The 22924-nt window shown below is 42.1% G+C and overlaps 2 protein-coding genes across 15 annotated transcripts in view; one reads left to right on the top strand and one right to left on the bottom strand.

Moving 5' to 3' along the window:
- Positions 1–17996, bottom strand: part of UBE3A (ubiquitin protein ligase E3A) — a 49285-nt gene extending 31289 nt beyond the window's left edge. For 2 of the 14 annotated variants that reach the window (XM_416882.8, XM_040707078.2), the window contains exons 1-3: positions 17445–17782; positions 9508–9575; positions 1724–1841 (exon numbers count right to left, since the gene is read on the bottom strand). In XM_416882.8, coding sequence (XP_416882.1) covers positions 1724–1743 — 20 coding nt within the window. In that variant the 5' untranslated portion in view covers positions 1744–1841; positions 9508–9575; positions 17445–17782. Of the gene's footprint in view, positions 1–1723; positions 1842–2441; positions 2589–9507; positions 9576–17094; positions 17783–17875 lie in introns of those variants that run through there. The other 12 variants (XM_046901015.1, XM_040707069.2, XM_015277770.4 and 9 more) reach the window with 12 other exon arrangements.
- LOC121107646 (translation initiation factor IF-2-like) lies at positions 16997–19462 on the top strand. Its single transcript, XM_046904049.1, has 3 exons — positions 16997–17203; positions 17320–18228; positions 18814–19462. Exons 1-2 carry the CDS (start codon positions 16997–16999, stop codon positions 18220–18222), a joined length of 1110 nt encoding a protein of 369 aa, XP_046760005.1. The 3' UTR covers positions 18223–18228; positions 18814–19462.
- Positions 19463–22924: the final 3462 nt, after the last annotated feature.

Raw genomic sequence — 22924 nt, 5'->3', positions numbered from 1 at the left:
CTCAACTTACTATCCAACGAAGTTTACACTCATGCTTAGAATGCACATATTGTCCAACTAAAACAAAAAGTTAGAGAAACAACCCAGCCTCAAAAATTGATCTTTTTATTCCTTCCAAATGATCCTTACCTTACTTATTCAAACTCAGGACTGACAAAAGAGCTGCAGTAGAAAAATAGCGCTCAACAGCAGAACAAATGAAAGTTTAATTTTCCCCTTGACTCTCCAAACCAAGTTCCCAGAAACTTAACAGAGAAGAGGAAACCTCTTCCTAATTATTCACATAAATATACAAGTGCTTGAAGCCATTCAATTTGAGGAGTGAAGGAGAGAAGTCTATAGTCACACTGGTTAGCTCCTCTATTAACACACATGACTTCAGAAACTGAGAACACAGGGCCAATTTGGAAGTTTGAGGCAGTTGCTTTCTCTGCTTTACTCGTATGCAATGCAACCCAGTGAAGCTACAGATAATGGCAATGCTTTAAATTTCTATGAAAATACACATGAAACAGTGGTGTCAAGAAGTCAAGAGTGTTAGTCACCTTGATCCTTTAAAAACACAACCATATGAAAAATTACAGAAAAGAACAGCAGATTAACATCCAAACCTAATGTTGTAAAGAAAAACCGAGATGGCATTCTGCAGTGCAGACAAGTAAACAACTCTATCAGTATATCCAATGTCTTTTCCTACTCCTATAGTTTATGTATAATATATGAGAAGACAAAGTTCCAGGAAAGTTCAGGGGAAAAAAGACTAGCTGAGTTTTAAAAAGTTTGGTAAGTAGTTCAACAAGAAAAGGGTTCAAATTCCTTCAGATTATCTTTTGCTGTAACGTGAGCAGATCTACCATAAGAGTGACTTGCAGAAATTTTAATCCACTCAATAAATGGATTTTAACAGGTTTCAGATGACAAAGTAAGCAGCAAATATGATGAGCTTTCAATACTCATTAAAACAATATGAAAGGCCAATTTATTTACAGCAATTGTACTTATTTGTTGAGAAGCTGTTTATAGTAACTGTTTAGAAACAGGAAACGTTGTTATTCTTCTAGGAAGGCAATAATACTGCAAACAACTATGTAGCATGACAGATCCGAAACAAGTTCTGTTCAAAGAAAAATCTCAGAGCAAATGCTCTTACAAATTCCAGCTCTGAGTAAGATCGTAGAAACTGATCAAGACACCAACTAATCTGAATACTGCAGTATGAGCTAGCAAATTCAGATGGTGGCTCGCTTCCAACAACACGGGGAGCAACTTCTCCATTCTGCAAGCCCCTCCTTTTACCTCCACTCTAACTCCCTAGGAGAGAAAAGTAAGCGTATGCAAGTCTACAAATTTTTATCATCAATCATCCTGGACAAATACTTAAAATTAACTGAGCAAATTGCTTAAATAAGTACATTAAACAACTTACGCAGAATTTAGTGTCATAGCAAAGTCAGAGATATTTAAGTGATGGTTCTGCTCTTAAGAGGAGCACAGTGGAGCACCGCAGCACTTGCGATTTAAAAAGCAGGCAGGGACAAGATCAGTGAGCTTTGAAATCACTCTAAGTAAAAGTGTAAGTCAATTTCGCCTGACTTATCTTAAATAAACAATATACCTTAGCACTGTTTATAGAATTAACTTCAAGTCATACAAATTAGAGTCTTAAAATAAATATTATTTTAACAATTACCTTGAGAAACACCACAATACGTTTTGATCTTACCTTTTACAAGCTGTGGCCATTCGGTGACATCAGGGTGATCACAATTTTGAGTCACTGATTAAAAACAGTTGTCACACCAGTCCTGTGTCACGTTGGGCTAAGCATGAGCTTAACAACTCTAAATAAGTAAAAATAATTTAGTTAAAAGTCCTTACAAACTATTTTCAGCCAGCCCACTGAACAAAAACACAGATGCTACGAATTAGTTTGTCTGCAAAATAAAGGCTTCATAAAATCTTGTTTAAATCTTTTAGGTAGCGTTATGTGACTGCCTGAATACTTCACTACAGTACTCACAACTGGCAAAACTTAAAAATAAGCTGATGAATTTTCATCTCTCTAAAAAGAAAAGAAAAAAACCAACAAAAACACCCCACATCTCTTGAACCAGCGGAAAGCACCTGATGTCAAGACAAAAAGCATTTAAATATCTGGTGTATATAAACATGAATCATAGGTTCTAACTACAATAATATTTGATAAATTGTTTCCCTTCTACAACTCAATTAGTACTAGCTCATTATGGAGGCTCTGTGTTTGAAAGGGAAGAACAAGTGACTTACACTCTGCTGTATGCCTTTCCCCAAAACGAAGCTGGCTAAAGCTAAACTTTAAAGGATCAAGTTTTGCCACTGGCGGTCCATCTTTTATGTTATTTGCTTCATTTACACTGCATGGACTCTCCTCTCTCCTCTACGTTTTCGAAAGCGTATTTTACCTGTCAATTCTTTCCTGTGATCTGGCTCCACTGGTTTAAATTGAAGGCTTGGTCCTTTACTTTGTCACTCAGGTGGCAGCCAATGATCACTCAGCAAAACTCGGGCCCAGAGCGCTCTGGGACCACCCCAGCTGATTACTTCCATGGCTGAAAAGGAACCAATTAGTCTCTTACCTATTATCTACTCTATAGTTAAGTGATAAAATATTTCCAAACATAAGCCTCAACACTCATTATCACCCCATTCTCTCTCCCACCCAAGCACTAGCACTCAACAGAGTGCAAAGAGGCCTCTGATGGAGTCAGGTCAAACAGCACAACTTGCTTTCTGTTGATAGGAAGTTTTTAATTAAATTGAAACATTAATACTGTATTTAGTAAACAAAGGTATTTTTCTCTAAACAGCCTATAGCAATACAGATCTCTGTCCAGTAACTGAAAAAAAAAAAGTTTTATTTCTGTGGCTCTAAAAGGTGAACATCCACATTTTTAGGTTTTTATGCAGCAAGGTGCACAAAGGCTAAGGAGGCACTCAGACCAGCTCTCTACAACGTCCGTAGTCATTGTGATCCAGTGCAAATACTAACAGCACATTCTATAGCATGTTTCAGCAAACAAAGCTTTTGTGAGATGCTGGACTGAAGCACAAGTCTTTCAGTAATGTCTTCAGTTGGATGAAAGCAACCAAGAACTCTCATTGCTAATTTGCATCAGTTGACTCATCTAAGATGAAATGGCTGCACAGGACCTACAATTTTCTAAACTTCGTCTGAAAAACTGCTGATTTTTCCTATTCTGATAGGATTTGCAACTCTGCTACAGACTGCATCTCTAAAATAGAGTGAAATTTATATTATTTTTGAAATAATGCTTTTTAATCAGGTGCATATCTTGACACAAGAAGCGTCATTTTAATTATGAAGTCAATAATACTGAAGACTTCACAAGTGCAGCTGATTTAAAAGAAAAAGGAAACAAGCAATTGAAAAATCTCCAGAATAAAACAGAGGCTCTCTAGTAAAACACAGGTATGGGTGTAAATTGTCAAAGCTAGAGTCAATAACTGAGTCAGTGCTAGGAGCACAGTGCAATGGAAAAAAGTCAATGGGAGTGGTTCCTCCTCCATCAAAATCAAGTGACAGAGCAGGTAAAGATGTTCAAATTAGCAGCTGTGGACTATCAACTGCAAACAAAGCTAATAGCCAAAAAAAAAAAAAAAAAACCCAACAAAGAAATAAAGATACAAAACTAAGAATCCTTAAAAGCACTGTTTTATGGTATTATGACAGCTTGATGATATCTCCTTTTATGCAAGCCTTAGCTTTAAAGAAACAGAAGTCTATTGTAGGGCAGTGCTTTATTCTCAAGTTAAATCTTATTTCTTGCTGCTTTCTGAAGAATTGGTGTGAAATGGTTCTGTAAAAATGCACTTAGTGGTGTAGTCTCTAATTCCTCATTTGTTAAGAAGAAACCTGCATTTTGCCTGGTTGCTCTAAGTAGCTAATACCTTAGTTGTGTTCTATGGAAGTGGAAGCACGTAAGAATAACAACTCAATAGCAATGTTAGTAAAATTGACTTTTCCCGAGGGTGTTTTGCGCTCATGACCTCTCCCCTATGATTGTGAAGGAAAGCATGAAGTGCTGGTGCTGGATTCAAAACCATCAGATTTTGGACTGTTAAAGAATATGCTCTGAGGTGACAGCTTCACAGCCATGGCCAAGGCAAGTCTGTGACCAGGCCTGACAGAGATCCAGCTGTTAGACACTTACTACGGCACCAAATGCAGAACTTACAGCCCCCACATTAAGCAAAACAGCATCCAAACCAGCATGAACCTCACTAAGTTGTTAGCTCATCTAAGTTTTGTAACGAAATCTAGATCTACAAAGTAAACTTATCATGGATCAAGACACTGAACCTTGGAGCATCTGTTACAAGATACCTTAAGACTGAATTTACTGTACTGAGATCTAAAAATCTCATGCTCCACTTCAACAGTATGGATACCAGCAGCATGGAACCTTAACAAATCACTTTCCCTCCTATCTCCTTTCTCACCCCAGCTTCCCTGGGTATAGTTGCTGCCAATCCTGTGGGACTGGATATGACTGGCCAGAAGTCTCTAGCACAGATGAAAATTCATCTTTCTAAAACCTTACTTGTTCATCCATCTGCAGAGTGCTGTCCATGGCAGCAATAGATGAGAATGTTAAAACGTAGGGTGGGTGTAAAGGAGACTGCCAAAGACGCCTAATGTGGAATAGAGTGTTTGAACATGGGACATTTTGACTGCCGGATCCAGACAAGGCAGAAAAATTGGTAAGAGTCAAAGGACTCAACTTGATCAGGAAAGTGGAGACTAATATAATGGAAAAAATGCACTGTGAAAAAGGAAACTGAGCTACAGCAGTTATTCATCTGTCATAGGTAGTCCTTTACAAAAACTTCTGGATGTAACTTACCTTCCAGAAGGTACCATTCTAAAACAGCTCCACAGCAAATATTTATTCTTAAAGCAGAATTACTCAAAAATGATTTCTCTAGACTTTACTGTCATGATTAACATTGCTTACAGTTTAGTTTTCACAAATATATAGGGCAGCTGAAGGTAACAAGCAAAGTTCATGTCTGTGCAACACATCCCAGAAACTTAAGATGGCTGCTAGAGGCTCTTTGGGACTGAGCATGCTCCAATACAGACACATCTATATCTGTCTAGCAATTATTTACAAGAGGTGGATTGAACCAGGACTGCAACAACCCACAGTATAATTACCAATACAATGGACAAGAACCATACCCTCAAACCATGTATATGGCATAGAGTAGCCATCATCAAGAGAAAACAGGATAAATAATGCTTACACAGTACTTAGAGACAACATCCATTTCTAAAAGGTGAAAAAGGTGCAGCCTCTCTGAAAATAACACTATCAAATTAAAGGAAATAAATAATAAACCAGTGGAAGCAAGCAGGCAGAAAACACTTTCAGATGCTTCAGAAGTGGCTAAAAAGCAACTTGGTTGCACAGCCTGATGAGATCTCATCAAGTATTTCCTTGAACCTTAAATTATGGAATCACATGCATTACGGTTGGACTATACGATCCTGTAGGTCCTTTTCAACCTTGTAATTCTATGAGCCATGGTGAGGCTCCCAGCTTCAACAAACAGGATCCAAAGCTACACCATGGAGAACACAAGTACATATTCATCAGCAAGTAAGTCCAAAACAACTTTCAGCTACACATCAGTGTAAATTAAAAGTTTTTGCCTGTACAGATTTTCTAAATCTATTATTTTTCCTATATTATTTGTCTTATAGGTGTCCATTTGCACATCTGGTGGATGACACTCAGTATCTGAGGTCTAGGAAAGCCTTTGAACTGGGGAACACCTGTGACTGACAGCTAAAAGGACCGATGCCCTCAGAAGTGGCATTTTTAAGAACTTGTTTTCTTCAGAAAACAGTTTCAGTTTCCCCCCGAGTAAGCTTAAAATTCAACCTTTACGACCATCTTTTTGAAAGACATTAATGAAAAAGAGGGTGATCTACCAGTACAGAAAAGTGCCACGACGTTCCTTAGCTTCCAGTGCAGGAATTTTACTTGCTCTAATTTAAAACAATCATCTCTCTCAGGAAACTACACCTCAAGATCACTTTTATATGTATACTGAAGAATCCCTCTGATTCCCCCAAGAAGGAATGCCCTTCTCTAAACTGATACATTTCCAGAGTGACTTTGAGTAGTATGATGAAGTGGACAGTCATCATCCACACAGTGAAAGGTGCCCTTGTACTACCACAGCTAGCTTAATATTCTGCCAAAAAGGAAACTGCAACTAATAGGAAAGCTGGCCATTTCTCATGATCCCCCGAGGTCCCTTCCAACCCCTCCAGTTCTGTGATTCTATCTTAAGACTGATTCATCAAGGGTCCTGAAAGAAATTGCAGAATATCCTCCATATCTCTAAGTTCAATCTTAACTGTAACTTGCAGAAAAATAACAGTAAGGTTGGAAACTTCGATTCCTTTTGTTGCTTGCTTGTTTTTACCAGCACAGAAAGCATGGAAAGATGTAAGATTCCTGAACTTTCATTCACGAATCTGGAGGTCGAATTATCAACTACCTTAAAGTAAAATCAAATATACTAATAAAATCTAATTACATAAAATCTAGTGGAGCAGCCAAAAACAAACAAAAAACAAACCAACGTGGCTGGAAGACAAAAATAATGGGGTTATATCCTGAAAAACAAAGAGACTACAACAGTTGCAACTGATTGGTAAATGCACATATGCTCCCTGTATTACAGCTGAAACAGATACCATTCACCAACAGTTCCTGGAAAGGTATTCATCTACACAGAGTACTTTAGACATGTTCAAACCTAGAGCCTAATTCTCCAATTACTCAATATTCTTCCACACCATTCCAGAAGTAGCAGAAAAGAGCCATGAGGTAAGCATGAAAACAAGAGAAAGTGCCTTGTGATGAGGTAAGAGTTAAAAGTTGATTGAGATAATTGATGAGAATACTGGAAGAAACCAAGTCTTTTCATCACGGAGAATGAACACACACAAAAAAGATATTCCAACTGAAAGAAAACAGACACATAAAAAAAATATGACTAGAAAATAAAGGTTGGAAAACCTCAGTAGAAACACAAGCATGCAGGATAGCAAGTAATAAACTATTTGGAGAGAGGACCTGAATTTGCTGTTATCTTCAAATTAAGGCCGGTTACTATTCTGGAATCTACACTTTAGTGAAAACATAAATTACTGAGTTTAATAAAGGTAGAATTTGGTGCACCTGGTAAACCTCCAAATACAGAAATCAGATACAGATTTATTTAAAAGCTTTACTTTATGGTATCTGCATACTTGCCATGCCTTGGCTATGATACCCACAAACAACACAGTAACAGCAAGTGGCCTAGTGTTTGCTACCATTTTTCTTTCTAAAGCTAAAGGCTTCTCATTTTCTTTATTTGTTTCTCCTGTTTTCCACAACTGTCTCCATGACTCCGGACAGTAGATTTCTCCCCTCGGCATCCCCCACCATTTTTCCTTGAGGTTTTTGTAAGATTGTACACATACTTTATTCATCTTTGTAAAAGAGGAAAGATCTGCAGTTACGTTTAGCTACTAAATTTTTTACTTGGACTACAGCTCCATCCCTGAAAAACCATTTGTTTCTATCTCAGCTACATCTGCTACTTCAGGCTCCCTCCAAAATTAGACACTTTTGAATGGAAAGGTCCTCCTACATCAGAAAGTGAAATACAATCACCTATTTAAATTTGTTTTGGTAGCTCTCCATTTACTGGGTAGGTATCAAGTTATCTTCCAAACAGCTAAGTTTTACAGCTTCACCTCAGCTTAAATATTTAAACTTTTATTCCACCTATCTCTTTAGCTTACGCTTGGTTATTTTGCTTTTTTTCCCACCCACTCATCACATGGAGCCTCTCATGTCAAGCACCTTTCTGTTCACCAAATTCTTCAGTGACACCAGCATGTTTGTTTACACGTAGGTTGTATTAAAACCAAACAACCATGCAGTTCTGTAGCATAACACTCAGTTTTTCTGAGGTTCTGCTGTTCATTACTTGCACATTGCGGTGGATTAGAGGGGGATTCCTGTTCATCAGCTTACAAAGTGCATACCGTTACAGAGACTACATGAACGCGTACAGTAGCAAATAGTTAAACATTCAAAAGAAAGCAGCCAGCAGAGGTAACAGCAAAGAAGAAATAATGGCTTAGGTCGGAAAGAGGTGTCATACACGCAACTGGTATTGAAACTGGAGAGTGAGAAGCGGGTGGCTGGTCCTGCTGGTGCTGTGGGTGCAGTGGATGCGCACTACCTGCCCAATGCTTGCTGGAGTACAGGACCAATCTACAGAATTATCATAACCCAGATGTTTCTGAGGGAACACAACTTATATTTTTTAAGACTCACAGTTTTTTAATTAGCACACACCATAGTTAAAGTTTCAGTTTAGAATTAATCATTTTTAACTCCCACGAAACAGAACTTTACAGAAACAGAGACAGCCAACAGTCCTTCCACAAAGCTGGGATTTTAGAACTTCAATTTTTTTTTTACTATTTTTTCATGTTAGATATCTTCAAAAGAAGAATCTAGACATAAATATACAGGTATAAAACTTGTATCAGGAGTTACTAAATTCTTCCCAGTACTTTAAGTGTTTTAAAAACAGTATCTTCATAGCTTAGATGTAGTTGTTGATGTAACTCCATACGATTTTGTGTTATCTTGTATTTGATAACCTAGAAAAATCTGAACTCTAATATTAATGTTTTCTGAATGCAGCAATTCAGAATGTTAAAGAAAAGAATCACTATGCATCAAGAACACTACAGAACGTGAGCCACTATTGAGTGGAGCAGATTTTCTCTAATACCATGCATCTCCACTGCACTACCACAGCATAAGGTTAGAAAATGGGAACTAGAGTAACTACAAGTTCAAGTTTGATTTTGTTATAATGAACGCACACAATTTTAAGCTTGCTGGACACTTCATAGCCCAGGCAAAGAGATGCACCACGTGGCACAGGCTGATGGGTGGGTGACATTTCTGAGCTTCCAAACATCCCAATTTGTAAATTTTGCTTACGCTGATGTTTGGTTAACTTTTCTAGTAGTCTATTCTGCAAGTTATACTTAAAAAGTGTACAAGTCTGACTATAAACGTGTACAGCAGCATGGAAAAAGCCCTCAGCAACAGCACCACGTCTTATCCAACCAGTGAAGAAATAGATGGATCATAGTAGCACAATGCTGAGTTTGTATAACAAATTAAAAGGGAATTCATCAACGTTGCATCTTTATTTTCTCCAAGAATATCAAGTAACTCAGCTATCCAAAGCAACTAAGCCTAAAACAGACATTAAAGTTGAAAAAATATGGGAAAAATGAATGTGTGTGTTTTCCTGAATTTATTTTCAACTTCTTTGTTTAAATCAGTGAAGTATAATTATTAGTAGTAGTCATAATACATCCATACAATAGAAGTGAAAACATGGACATACCATATTTTTCCAGAGCTGCAGAAACTTGTACTTCCCAATTCTAAAATGGACTTCTACAGTTCCTGTACCTATAATGCAAAACATTATACGTCAGTTGTTGCACTATGTGCCATACCATCACAAAACTCACTGTTGCTTCAAAGTGATATAAATGAGAACAGCCGTTCGATTAGTCACAAGTTTACAATGAAATGAAACACAGGACTTTCAATACCAGCCACAGCAGAAAATGCTTCGTTATGTCAGGGAAAGTGCAAAAGCCGAACGTCCATACACAGCGTTCCCTATCCTTTCCTCTCTAGTGATGCAATACAGTTTTATAATTCCCTTCATCCAGTTTATTATAAATATCCATTTCCTTCTTCTAGAAGATTCTGGCAAGGTTTCTCTCCTGCTCCACCCTACCCCACCCCCCACCCATTTTTTTCCCTCTTAAAAAAATAGTATTTTTTTTTTTTTAATCAAAGACATCAGTATTTATAATAACAAAAATGCTTTCAGAAGTCACACACAGAACCACACCTTGGTCCTGGCTGCACGGAACTGCTGAAGTTTGGTAAGCATTTCTATAAAAAGTTCATTTTTAGAAAAGCCATAATAAAGAAGGAGCTCAGGCCTAAACATACCCTGAACATTGTTGACAAGCAACTAACAAGCACAGTACAACCAACGTGAGGGGTGTAAGTTACACAGAAATAGTCACATAATTAAAGAAAACTAATATTTACTTTTTGGAAACTCACTTATTTGGTTCCAAGTATGTTTTCTGTATCACAAGGATTAATACTTAATTTGTTGGTTCTAAACCTCCATTAAGAGCAAATAAATCCAGTGTAGCTGATTCAGTCTGATTTCCAACTTAGATCAGTGTTCCCATGAAAGAAGCCCTGATCCGGTTACCTTAAAGAGTACACATTCAACTTGGTCTTAATGATGTCAAATGACAGAGCACCCATCCAGTACCCAAGGCCCAATTCTGCTCTGGGGATACGAAAAGGATGGATAGGAACATCTGTGCCAGTTCAGCTCCACAGCACTACCAGGTTGTGCATAACTTTCTTTATTTCCAGAAGAAGAAAAACCTACACAGAGCAGTCTACCTGTTCAATGCAGCACAATTCCTATTTCAGCACAAAAATATGGTAATTACGTGGATTTATAAATAGGATGAACAACAAACCTATACAGTTGCGTCACTAAAACTTTACTACCACTCATAAGAATAAATTTATCCAAAGAGTGAGCGAAAGCAACACGATCTTCCTGATGGGAGGAGGTACTACCAACAGCAGACATCACAAAGAATAACTATTTGTTCACAGGGAAGCCACCAAGCAAACTCAGCTAAAAGTATTCCTACGAATACAAACAGTGTTTTCACATCTCACACCACAGGACTTCCAGCTTTCATCGTAATGTATGCAAATTTTTTCATGTACACACACTTGTACACGCAGAGCAACGCTATCTATATGTGATTAACCGACCATCCTCTAAGCCACAAAGCACCAGCTTGCGGAGAGCGTGGAGCGCAAGAAAAGTACGGAGTGAAGAAGCATCACAAATACATTTAGCAGAGATCTAACAATTGCTGCCCAGCGAGAAGACTAGAAAACAAAGGGTCGCAACAGAACCAAAGCCACGTAGTTGAGGATGTTACAAATTAAAGCAGAAGCACAGCAGAGTAGAAGAGATGGAGACAGAGGAGTTGCTAAAGATGATGCAGCTTGCAACAGAAGAGCAGTAGTTCCAACACAAAACTGGAGCACCCGGACCTCCAGCTCTCTGTGCTCGACCTCCCACCAGCAGCTACCACTGAGGCAAGCAGAAGCCCCCCAGGAATTCAGCAGTCTGCTGAAAAACATCCACTCATGAGCAGCTACGTGAACAACAAAATGGAACGCAGGATCTGCAATGCTTGTCTAACAGTAATGGATGCAATCGCACAGAATCAGATGTACTTTAACATTCACCACCAGCATAATTATTATTTAGCATTAAGCTACATCTGCTTAAAAAAAGATGCAAGTGGACAAAAGTGTGACTAAAAGCTCAGCTACTGCTATTGCTTCCACTCCATGTAAAGAATTCTCAATCCGTCACACGACCAGAGCCAAGAGTGCTCCCTTTCTATGCCCCTGATCCATATGTTTTCCATCAGAAGACTTCAAGTTGCCCTGGATATCAACAGAGATGGTAAGCTATTGAATTAACCAAACAACTGTGGTGTAAAGAACTGCAAAAGTAGTTAAGAAGTAAGTCATGAAAAGCACTTCACAACCCTTGTGCCTTGCCTGATGAAAGGTACAATGAAGTCACACCTATCAGAAGCTTGACAGCTCTTTTCTACCTTTTAAAAAAACCACAAAGACCCCACACCACACAAGCTGCTGTCACAAGACTGGAGGTATTTTGCCTAGCATTATAGGTTTTCTCACACAACATGAAATATATAAGTTGGATAAGAATCATTTTCTTCCATAAGAGACATTCTTCACATGTTGTTCAAATAAAACAAGTATTCACAAATAGTCTCCTTTCAATAAGATATCCAGGTCAAAAGAACCATGCAAACGGACCATTTAAGCACTATCTTACAGAAGAAAGGGCTCAACCTTTGCAACCCAGAACCTCAGTAAAGTGATACATTCCCCCAGGAACTCCTCATGTCCTAAGAACTCATGTCCTCAGAACTCAAAGGATTTACAGCTTGTGTGGACAGTTATATATTTCCACCAGCCACAGTACACAGCTTTTGCTACAGCAGTTGGAACAGGCACCTAAGTGCTGCTACAGCTGCCAGCGTACACTGGTGTACCTTGGACTTTCTAAACATAGAATAGGGTACTAAACCCTAACACCGATCATCAAGACTTTGGACGTTAGATTTCACTATGAATCAGAAACTAAGTATTATCTGAATATAGCTATGCAAATAAAGATGAAAGCATCCCACTGGAAATTCTGAAGTAGTGACAGACAGCATTTTCTAGCTTTGTAGAAGTTTTTTATGCCTTTTAAGAAAACAAAAAATACCATACTGCAAAAATCAGAATGTTGTTAAGTACTGAAGTCATCAGCTCAAATGCATGACTAAGCCTAAAGCAAAAAAGAAAACAAAATCAAAAAACTTCACCCACGACTATGGTAGCATTTCCTGTTTGACCTGCAGCCCACTTTGGAAGTTCAGCTCCTTTAAGAGCCAGTTCACCACGCTCCAACACCCCAAGTCTGCTGAGCCGCAGCTGCTCCAGCCCGGGTCCCACAGAGCATACCAGAGCAGGAGAGCACAAGCACTGCCAGGGCCCGGCTGCCTGGACAAGCCTGGCATCTCTCAGCGCCGCGCAGCTTGGCACCGTGCGACAGATCTCCGTGCCTCTCAGGGAGAGGGGGAGGTCTATTTTTCATTCCCATTGCTCACTTCACCAATTTGCCTGGCATAATGATCATCAAGGACATGTCAAGGAGTCCCAGAAGGGAGTCCAAAGGGAGGAGAAGGAGAGTCACCTCAATGACAGAGGCACAAAGACCCAGCCTCGCCCTTACAACTCAAGCTCAAGCTGCAGTCTTGCCACACTGCTCCCAAAACATCAGAAGGAAGAGGAAACCAGGTGGATTCATTGTTGCCACACAGATACACAGCAAGCCCCAAGCCTCAATACTGGTTCCATAATTACGCATTGCAATCCCAATGGTTATTGCAAGGTCCACCAAGACCAAAACTTCCATCAATCTGAAACAGATTCTGGAACTTATGGTTGATACACTTGACTTTTTATTTAGTTACTTAGGCCACATCCTGTGAAATTAAGGTCACATAAGTATATTAAGTATATATACACTTTCAATGTACTAATGAAAAGAACACAAAAAAACTAGCAATTGCCACACCAAGCAGCCAACTCAAGCTCAAATGTGTACCAAAATGTCACAACTGGAATTTACCTCCGGTCCAGTCTTACTGTTGGCATAATACACAAGGTAAATGTGACTCAAAAGTACTTGAACGCACAGCCGTTTGGATGGATGTGAGCAGGGACACTTTCTGATGAAGTCTTAGAAAGCCACGTAACGTGAATATCCTTTTCGAACCACCAGACCACAGAGAGGTTCAAGCCTCTGTGACACCTGCTCAGAGTTTCTCTTTGACATACATCCCTGTCCTAAGGAAATGTAAGTCGCTCCAAAAGAAGCAGGCCACCCCACTTACTGAAGACAGAGGCTTGGGGGTCCAAAGGGAAGCCACCCATTTAGATCCACTCAGCTGAACAACTGCAACTTCTCCTAATTCTTCACCACCCAGTAGAACATGGGTAAAAACCACCATGTGAGGTGATTACAGAACGAGTCCTGGTAAAGACTGATTTCCACCCCCTTCCATTCGGCAGTTACTAATATAGGGAAGCAGGCTCAACCTATTAAAAGTAAAGAGTAGTTAATGCTTCCTTTAAGACATTCATACATAACAAGCCTATGTAAGGTGATAATTCTTAATTTATAATGTAATTCTGCAATCAACAAGTTATTTCATCAAGAAGTTCTGCCACAATGAGGTGGAGAAATAAAAAAAACAGTGATCTGAAGTCCAGCTTCCTCACATGTTAACACTGCCAGGCAGGAATCCTGGATCTAAACATTATTGAAGTTACCTTTTCTTCTTCAGATACTTCTACTATGAGGCTACTTTCCCAAAGAATGTCTCACCTGTCCATATAGCTACCGACATGTTGCTTCGTTACAAAACACAGCCCTTTACACTCTATGTGCTGACTTTTGGCTAACTAACTAGGTACACTGTGCACATTACTATTGGTATGAGCCAGCAGCCTCCAAACTTTCATTCACAGGCCATACGTTGCTGTATGAGGCTGCCAGGTGTTGGCTGTATATACAGGAAGTCAGTGCAGTAAATGTTAGTTAAGGTCAAAGTATTTGAGATGACAAGAACAAAAGTCACTTCAAGCACGCGATTTGTTCATTGCTGTTGTCTCTGGGAAACAAATATTTAAGCAATAGTTTCAGCGCTCTCTTGGGGGAGGGGGATTGGTCAGCCAAAGCAGGAGATTAATACAAGTAAACAATAAATTTTTAATTCTTTGGTAAAGACCCCGACAGGGAACTTCTTGCCCCTCTCATGCGATGTGCCAATCAGAATTCAACTACTATCAGCCAGCACTCAAATACCAGTTCTTTACGAAACTCGTGGTTCAAATACATGGATACTAAAGAAAAAAAATATATTACCAAAATAGCCAGAAATGTAAAACACACCTCTCTTTAAAAGCCCATATTGATCCATTAACTGAAGTTGGGTGACAACCTGGCCTACCATGACCAGAAAGGAAAGTCAGTACTTGCAATGAACCTCTGTACTCCAGGAATTCTTTCCCTTTGTCTTTCCATTTCACTGTAAGAATTTTTACCTTCCAGTGTATGAATACACTGGTGGAAGGGGGAGAGGAAAAAGCCATTTCCTGCTTTTAAAATATGAATACTCTTTGGACATTCCCTAAGTAAACTGAAACCAAAAGTAGCAAAGGGAAAAAAACCAAAAAAACCAACAACAACAAAAACCAAAAAAACTTTTCTGCACAGCAAAAACTATGACGATGAATATTCAGAAAAATATAAACACTTAATTTGTTCCATTAAGTGTCGTATCATGTAACACACTAATTACTGTTTATACAAGATGTTATATGCTTAAACATGTTCACACTTAAACATGTTTATGATTATTAAAACTTGACTCAAAGATTTATCCCTTCCCACCCCCCCCATACATTTAGTTAAACAGAACCTATGAATTCACGTGAAAACTAACAAACAACGCATCCACAAAGCACATTTATAGTGAAACACACATGATTTTATACACCAGAGGTACACGTCACTTCATATGTCTGTAGCACGTTGTCTCTTACAGAAGAAAAATCAATGCAAATGAAGTGAATCTGTTTTATTTTCCCACGTTCGTTAGAACAGGTACAATCTGAAGGTGCTCTAACAGACTCTGACAGGCATTAAACATCCCTAGATATATTTAATGCACAGAGTTTTACCTTCCATCCACAGATCATCACTCACATGCCTCTAAGCAGGAGCAGTAATTAAAAGACGACTAGAATTGTTTGTTACGTGAAAAACAATCAAAAAATCACACATCAGCTTTGAGGAGGACGTGGATTAACACCTAGGATTTGAAACTCACTGCTTGGAAAACACAACAACCAAAGACACACCTCTGACTGTCTGAGGTTTTATGTTTTCTTTTTTAAATAGATGCACACAACCATACCCCTAAAAACAAATAAAACAAAACAAGTGACAAACCAAATCATTTCTTTTGCCATCTAGCTTGATGTTTTTATTTCCAAACACTTGGGAGCCACTGAATACTCCAGTGAGGAGAAATATCAAACAGCTCTGGTAAACAGAAGAAGAACTTGTTAATTCCTGGAGGAAAGATACCACATTAAATAGTAAACGCAGAGTGGAGTGGGACATTCACAAGAGAGAAAAACATCTGTAAGGCTGCACTATAATTATTTCAATTAAAGTTATTTTTCATCCTGTAAACCTAAATAGTTGTATGCTTTTTATTCCAGTATTACGCCTGAATTGACAACGGTACTATTATGGAGACAGTCATAAACACTGCAAACCGCATCTGTTTCTAAAGGCAAAAGTAGGTGAGGAAAGTTATTGAAAGTTATTGGTAATGCACATTTCATATTTTCAATTCAGCCCAATCATTAAACGTGGAGTTTCACAGTACTCTCAGACAGAAAAAAGTCCCTCTAACTGTTTCCAAGATCAAAGTACACGGAATATTCAGAGACACAATATGCAAATACTGTAACACCACCCAAAGCAAGGAGTTTGTGAGCCCACTTTCCAAGAGTTTTCTCTCTTACCATGAGGTACCTGTCACCACCCCAGCCCTCTCCCACCCACGGGAGGTGCCTATCAGTACTGTCACACTCACCCCTGCAGCTTCGCCCCCAGCAAGGAATCTCCAAGCGGATGCTACCTGTATGAATCCTTTAAGAACTTTAACTTTTAGACCTCTCCCTTTCAAATCACGGAAACAAAGCCGTATTAGATATACTGACAATACAGTCAGACAGCTTTTTCTTCCTTGGGCAATCAGAGCTATGCTCGGGTACAGTTTCACACTGGAGAACTTTCTGACAGACACACAGTAGAGGCACAGTAAAACAAATCTGCCGAGCGGGCTCACGCAGAACATCAGGTTAATGCAGCATCCTGCTGAGATAGTGAAGTTTCCATACAGAGGGATCATCTCAGAAGTGATGTGTGAAACAAGCTTTGACCCAAAAGCCCGATTCCAACACAGAAAGTATTTTCATTAACTGGAGAGTGTGTGTGAGTGGGAGGGGGGGGGAAGCAGGAGGAGTCTATAGGTTACAGGTTCATGTCACTTAAGGGACACGGTCGTTCACGAGTTACTGCTAGGGAACAAAGCATGGCCCACATCACCTCGGACACCCGATCTACAAACCGACCGCGAAGCCCGGCGATCCCGCAGAGTCCCTTTAAAAGAAAGCAGCGCAGACACTCAACACCTGAGAGCCACGTCCGGCAGCCAGCAGCGACAGCTCCCGCTCGGCAGCAAGACCCAACACCCCAGCCCAGATCGGGGGAACACGAGAGAGAGGAACGCACCACGCAGGCCCCACACTCGCTCCACGCCCGGACCGCCCCGGCTGCCCGCGCTGAGCCGGGGAACTGAGACAGGGGAGGGCCGGGTTCACCCAAGGTCGCCACGAGCCCCCCTTCTCCCCGCAGGGCCGGGAGCCCCGAGGCCACGCACCCTCCCGCGGGGCTCTTCCCGACGGGGGAGCGGCCCGCGCCGCCTCCCGGCCGCCACCCCCCTCCCGGCCCCCGCGCAGCGCGGCGCAGCGCCTACCGACCTGCGCGCCGCGGCCTGCTGCTCCCGCTCGCTGCCGCTGCCGCTCTCGCCGCCGCCGCCCGGGCTCATGCGGGGGCCGCGCCGCGCTCGGGGCCGGGCCGCAGGCGAGGAGGAGGAGGTGCCGCCGCCGCTGCCGGAGGAGCCGTCGGGGCGGAGAAGAGGGGCCCGCGGCCTGGCGGGAGGGGAAGGGAGAGGCGAGCGGCCTGGCGGGGCGGCGCGCAGAGGCGGGGGGGCGGGCCGGGCCCGCGGGGCGCCTCCTCTCGCGGCCTCGCTCGCACTCAGCCCCGCGCCACCATCTTGGGAGAACGCGATGTCAGCGCGGCGCAGGCTCGGAGGACTGGCGGCGGGCTGGGGGAGGCGAGAAGGCGGACTCGCCGCGTCCCAGCATGCAGCGCGAGCGGAAGGATGAGGCGGCCGCGCCACGCCACGCACCGTGCCGCACCATAGAGTTCGCGGGCGGCTTCCCTTCTCACTCTTTCACTCGGGGCTCCCGGCGGAAGGGGGCCAGAGTGACGCTTGCGTGCGTGAGGCGGAAGCCGCCATGTTGGAAGAGGGCAAAACCCGGGAGGTGGGAGCGAGGCGGGGTCTCCCGCTTGTCGGAGAGGGCGCGTAACCGAGTGTGCGCATGCGCGGGCGCTGCTCGGCGCGTGCTGCCTGAGGGGGAGGTGCGGGCGTGTGAGGTCAGCCCCTGCACGCGCCTTCGTGTGCACGCGCAACTCTGCTTGAGGCACATATATAAGCAACACGTGGGTATACAGAGCCACGGGAACGGTGTATGAAGCATGGTATGTACGTATGAAAACGAAAAGGCAAACTTTTAAGCCCCTGTTGAATTCTGCGTGTGCTTTCAAAGTCTTTAAGAGGACAGGCGTATGCTATGGTATGTGCACCTGTACCCCTGGATCCTCCACAGGGCTGCTGTCAATGAGTTCTTCTCTCAGCCTCTACTCATGTGTGGGATTACTCCTGCCCTTTCCATCCTTCAGCAGTTTTTCAACAATCTCTTAGTCTAAAGCTGCGAGTTGGAGGCAGATGGCAGTAGATAGAGGAAACGTGTGGGATGGGCTGTGGTCTGATAGCGTTAGGACAGGAGAGAAAGGCTTTAAACTAAAAAGGGGAGATTCAGGTTAGGTGTTGGAGGGAAATATTTCACTCAGAGGGCGGTGAGACACTGGCACTGCTGCCCAGAGAAGCTGTGGTGCCCCATCCCTGGAGTGACTTGATTTGCTGTAGATTAACTATGGCCATCAATGTCCCCAGGCTGCTTCTCTTCAGAAGAGGATAACTGTACTGTACTGCCTTATTAAGTATGTCACGTTTTCCAAAGCACTCAGGTATTGTGGTATAGATGTACTTTTGTACCTTGCCAGCTGCCGAGAAGCTACTGGATCTGCCCAGCTAAGTAAACTCTACATCTGGAGAAATGTGAGTGGAATTCTCAGTGGAGAAGCCGCTTCTGTGTGCCTCCTCGCTAAGCCATGCTGCAGCACTTGGGCATCGCTAAGTGCTGCTGCTGAGGGAAATGAGTGGTTCAGTGGTGTCTTGCAGTGATCCCCTACACAGAATGGGCTGCGGTGAGATGCTTCAATTACCTGACACAAGCAGCGCTGGCTAAAAATGTGAAACCCAACAATTAGAGCTAATAGGCTGATTGCTACGTAGAAGCCCTGCAGAAAACCTAATCTCAGCATCCAGACGTTTGTAAACAAGTGTCTTTTCTTCACTGCTGGAGGAGAGCAGATGCGACTTGCCTCCCGAGCTGTGTGGAATAGGCAGTGATTTCCAGCATGAGGAAAAGGAAAAATTTTAATTAAGAATTGAATTCCGATTCACCATTCACGTGTAGTGCTGGAGAGATACCATCGGGTCTGCTGCATGTTAATTTCAGATGCTGATGTCTCACTTCAGAGAGAATAATTTTCATTGGAGATATCTTAGTGAGCATATGAAGAACGCTGCATGTATGCTATTCTCATTTCATGTGAAAACTCCAATACAAAGAGCCAATAACACTCCTTTTTTTTGTGTGTGTGTTGATTTCAGAGAATTATCTGTGGGGAAAATGAGATCTTGAAGCCCTGTAAGTGTAGCCCCTTAGGTGAGAGGCATCTTTTTGTGAACAGTCTACCTTAGTTAATCCTCTTTTGACAGAAAGAGTACACTGAAGTGTTACGAGCCTTTGGGAGCCAAGCCAAATGCTTCAGCCTGCTGATAGCTAGAGACTTTATGTCTGCCTTTGCAGTTAAAAGATAAGAGACAGGAAAAAATAATCAGTAATATAATGAAATACTGAGTTAGAGCCCAGTTTTGGTAAGGGAGAGAAAAATCCCTGTGGTGATTGAGTGATTGTGATGGAAATACGAGTTGTTACTGGGATAAGAAAGAGTTGTCTGTTACCCCAGCTGTTCATCTCTTTTTCCCTTGAGGAAATTTGGAGACTGGGATAGCACTGAGCTCAGATCTCTTCGTTTGCAGTGCAGACAGGGAGACTTAAGCTTTTAAGGCTATCTGTAGGGCAGTGCAAGTTGGTTGGATGGGTGCAGTGTTACCTTTGCTGGAGGAGGAGAGGAAGCCAAGAGAACACGGTGGAGGCATCAGAGCCAGGCCTTGGCTGGTGAGCAATACGCTCCAGCCCTCTTGGGGGGAAAAGAAGGCTGCTTGCAGAGTGGGCATTGTTCCTAATCTTTCCTTCTTGCCTTTGTGTATTATGGTCAGGAGTTATCAGGTTTAGAGCAGTTAATACTGTTAAGCCACCCAAAATCTTAGAATCCATACAGAATCTTGTCTGCTCCACCTTTCGCTCATGTAGTAAACATGACCCTGCTTGTGCTGAGACCCATGGTAAGGATTTAGGTAGAGTGGGCAACAAATGAAGCAAGGGGAAATAAGGAAACAGGCACTTCACTTTCCAGAGTCCTCTGGAGACCTGTTTTCACCACATCACATTTTTATGTAATATGTTTTTTTGTCCATGTTAATTTTTAATATCTGAAACCAGTCAGCGTTTATTATTGGCTTGATACGTAGGAATAGCAAGGAGGATATTTAAACTCCACCAGGATACTGCTCTTTTCATTGATGAGACATAGAAACATTAGCCTGAAAAACACAGAAGCTAAATGCAAGCAATACAGAGAAAAGTTTGATTCCTTGCCTGAGCTCGACATTCCCTTTTGTCAGGCATGCTTCCAGTTACCCTAAATTCCCACTGGAGGTGGAGAAGGTGGTGAATGCTTGGTGAACAAACTATCAAGCGTGGCTTTTAGTGCTTCATTCTAAGGTGTGAGCTACTGACCTCTGCTTCTTCATTTCAATCTGAAGGATATTTGCCTTTCAGAAACGTAGGCGTTTTTGAAAGGCAGTGCGTGCTTCTGAGTCCCGAAACACATACTTGTTCTGCCCCTTCCTCACACAGACTGGTCTCTGGGTTTAGGTTAAGGTGTGCTGTGGATGTTCCTTCTACCTCAACCTCTGTCCCATCTCTGGCTGTAATGCTGCTCTCAGCTGCTGGTGACAGTGTTTTGGTTCCTCTCTGCGAGCTGGGGGAGGTTTCCTCTGCATTTCGCTGCTTTCCTCAGCACAGCAGTCCCTGGAAGGAATTGAGTGGAAGGAAAAGCAGCACATGCTCACCTCTTTGTCCTTGAGTCTTTGAGTTGGCTGTCTTTCTGCCAGCCTTGGGTACACCTTGCTCATTTTCCTTGCAGGGCCAGATTATGGACGCAACTGTTCTTCTCATGAGGTGCAGAGCTTGAACTTCACTGCAGGTCTCCAAAATATTCTCTTCGGTCACCTCTGCAGATGAGCTGGAAATGCTCCTTTGTGCCATTCTACTTTCCTTCCTTTCCTTTCTTTTTTCTTTTTCTGTGCTGTGAAGATGACAGCACTGCAGGTATTCCCGACCCATTTTTTTCCTGCCTTTTTGCTCACTGCTGTGCTCACACACTTCTCTACGTTCACAGCCCAGCCTTGGCTTCTGAGAGGGTGTCTGGTTTCAGGAAGAAGTCATGAGTGAGTCGTTGCTGTAGCTGTGAAAGATGCTCAGATGCAATACTTCTGTATTTACTCAGAGATGTCATGGGAACACCTTGGTGTCTGCTGCAGCACACAGCTATGCAGGTTTGGGTTAACTCTTGTTTCAGCTGTAAGCGAGAAGCCTGATTGACACAGCTGTTTTCCTGACCACATGCCTACATTATTTTTCCTAGATATATATAGAAGCCTGACATGCTGAGCAGAGCAAAATGACTTCGTGTAATTAATGTGACATGCTTAATAATGCTTGGAAGGGTTCAGGCATCTGCATTTATCAACCTGCCACAGCTAAAAAATAAAAAAAATTCTGCCAAGCAATCCCAGCACAAACACATGGTTTTTTAAGACAGGGGCCCACGAGGTGCCCAATAGGTAATATTGCTTTTGAGATCAGGCGCTGTATTTTTCCAAGAGAATCTTATGTCACACCAGCAGCTCCCTTTACCCTTGGGTTATACTACTGGGTGACAAATTCCGTTTATGATCTTTTTTTCCTTTGGCATTTTAATGTCATAATTACTTTCCTATTTAAGCAGCTTGATCCTTGAATACAAAATATGGTTTGGTTAATAGCACTGCAGTGGCACTTAGGTGAAATCAGGTCCAACTAGCTATCTGTATTTTTTTTCCCAGTCAATAATAAATGATTTTTAAAAGGTCATTATGACATAATTGAAAAGTTGAAGACTTGGGTAATTAGCGTAGAGTATGCAGCTTTCCACACCTGGTGGTTTTGGTACAGCTGCAATACTGTTGTCTGGGGAGGCTTTAACGTGGAAAGGAGGGTGCTCCCAAAAGGTGACTGCTTGAAAACAAAACCTTGCTTAGTATGAGAAGAAAAAGCGTTGTCCATAGCTCCAGTTTGCCCTGTCTGGGGTGTCAGGAGACAGGGATGTGAAGCCTGGCTCCCCTCCTTTCCTTAGCAGCAATACATGTCTTACTGCAGCTCTTCTTCAGCAGCTGCAGACAGTGAAAGCACAAAAGCAGGGGGGAGCAGGGGAGAAGAAGGAGAGTTTAAGCAGCCTCTCATGCCTTGTTCTGCTGTGAATTGCCTGTTTTCGGTATGAGGTGGAAATTTAATTCCTGTGTTTCGGGTTTTGATCCCTGCATCACTTCCAGGCAGTGTCAGACACTGACCATTTTAAGAACCTACCTGGGGAGAAGAGGATGAAAAGATCAATGTAAGCGGGGATAAATTGCTTTTAAACCTGGAGGCTAAAAGAACTGCAGCTAGCATGTCTCAGACAACCCTTATCCCAAGTGCCGAGCTCACCATGGAAGTACAGAACTGGGGGGCGCCTTGCAGATCTCTGTTGGAGGATGAAGTGCTCAGTGTCCTGCTAGAGCATGTCCTGTGTCTGACCCACATGCTTGCATTGCTTTTCTGTGGAAACTACAATATCATCCCCATCTCAGCCCCACGTGATGCTGGCATGTGGCCATGCCACA

The sequence above is a fragment of the Gallus gallus genome, chromosome 1 (genome assembly GCF_016699485.2).
Source record: "Gallus gallus isolate bGalGal1 chromosome 1, bGalGal1.mat.broiler.GRCg7b, whole genome shotgun sequence".
Classification (NCBI taxonomy): Eukaryota; Metazoa; Chordata; class Aves; order Galliformes; family Phasianidae; genus Gallus; species Gallus gallus.
Note: the sequence above shows the minus strand (reverse complement) of the source record. Positions and strands in the feature narration are given on the sequence as shown.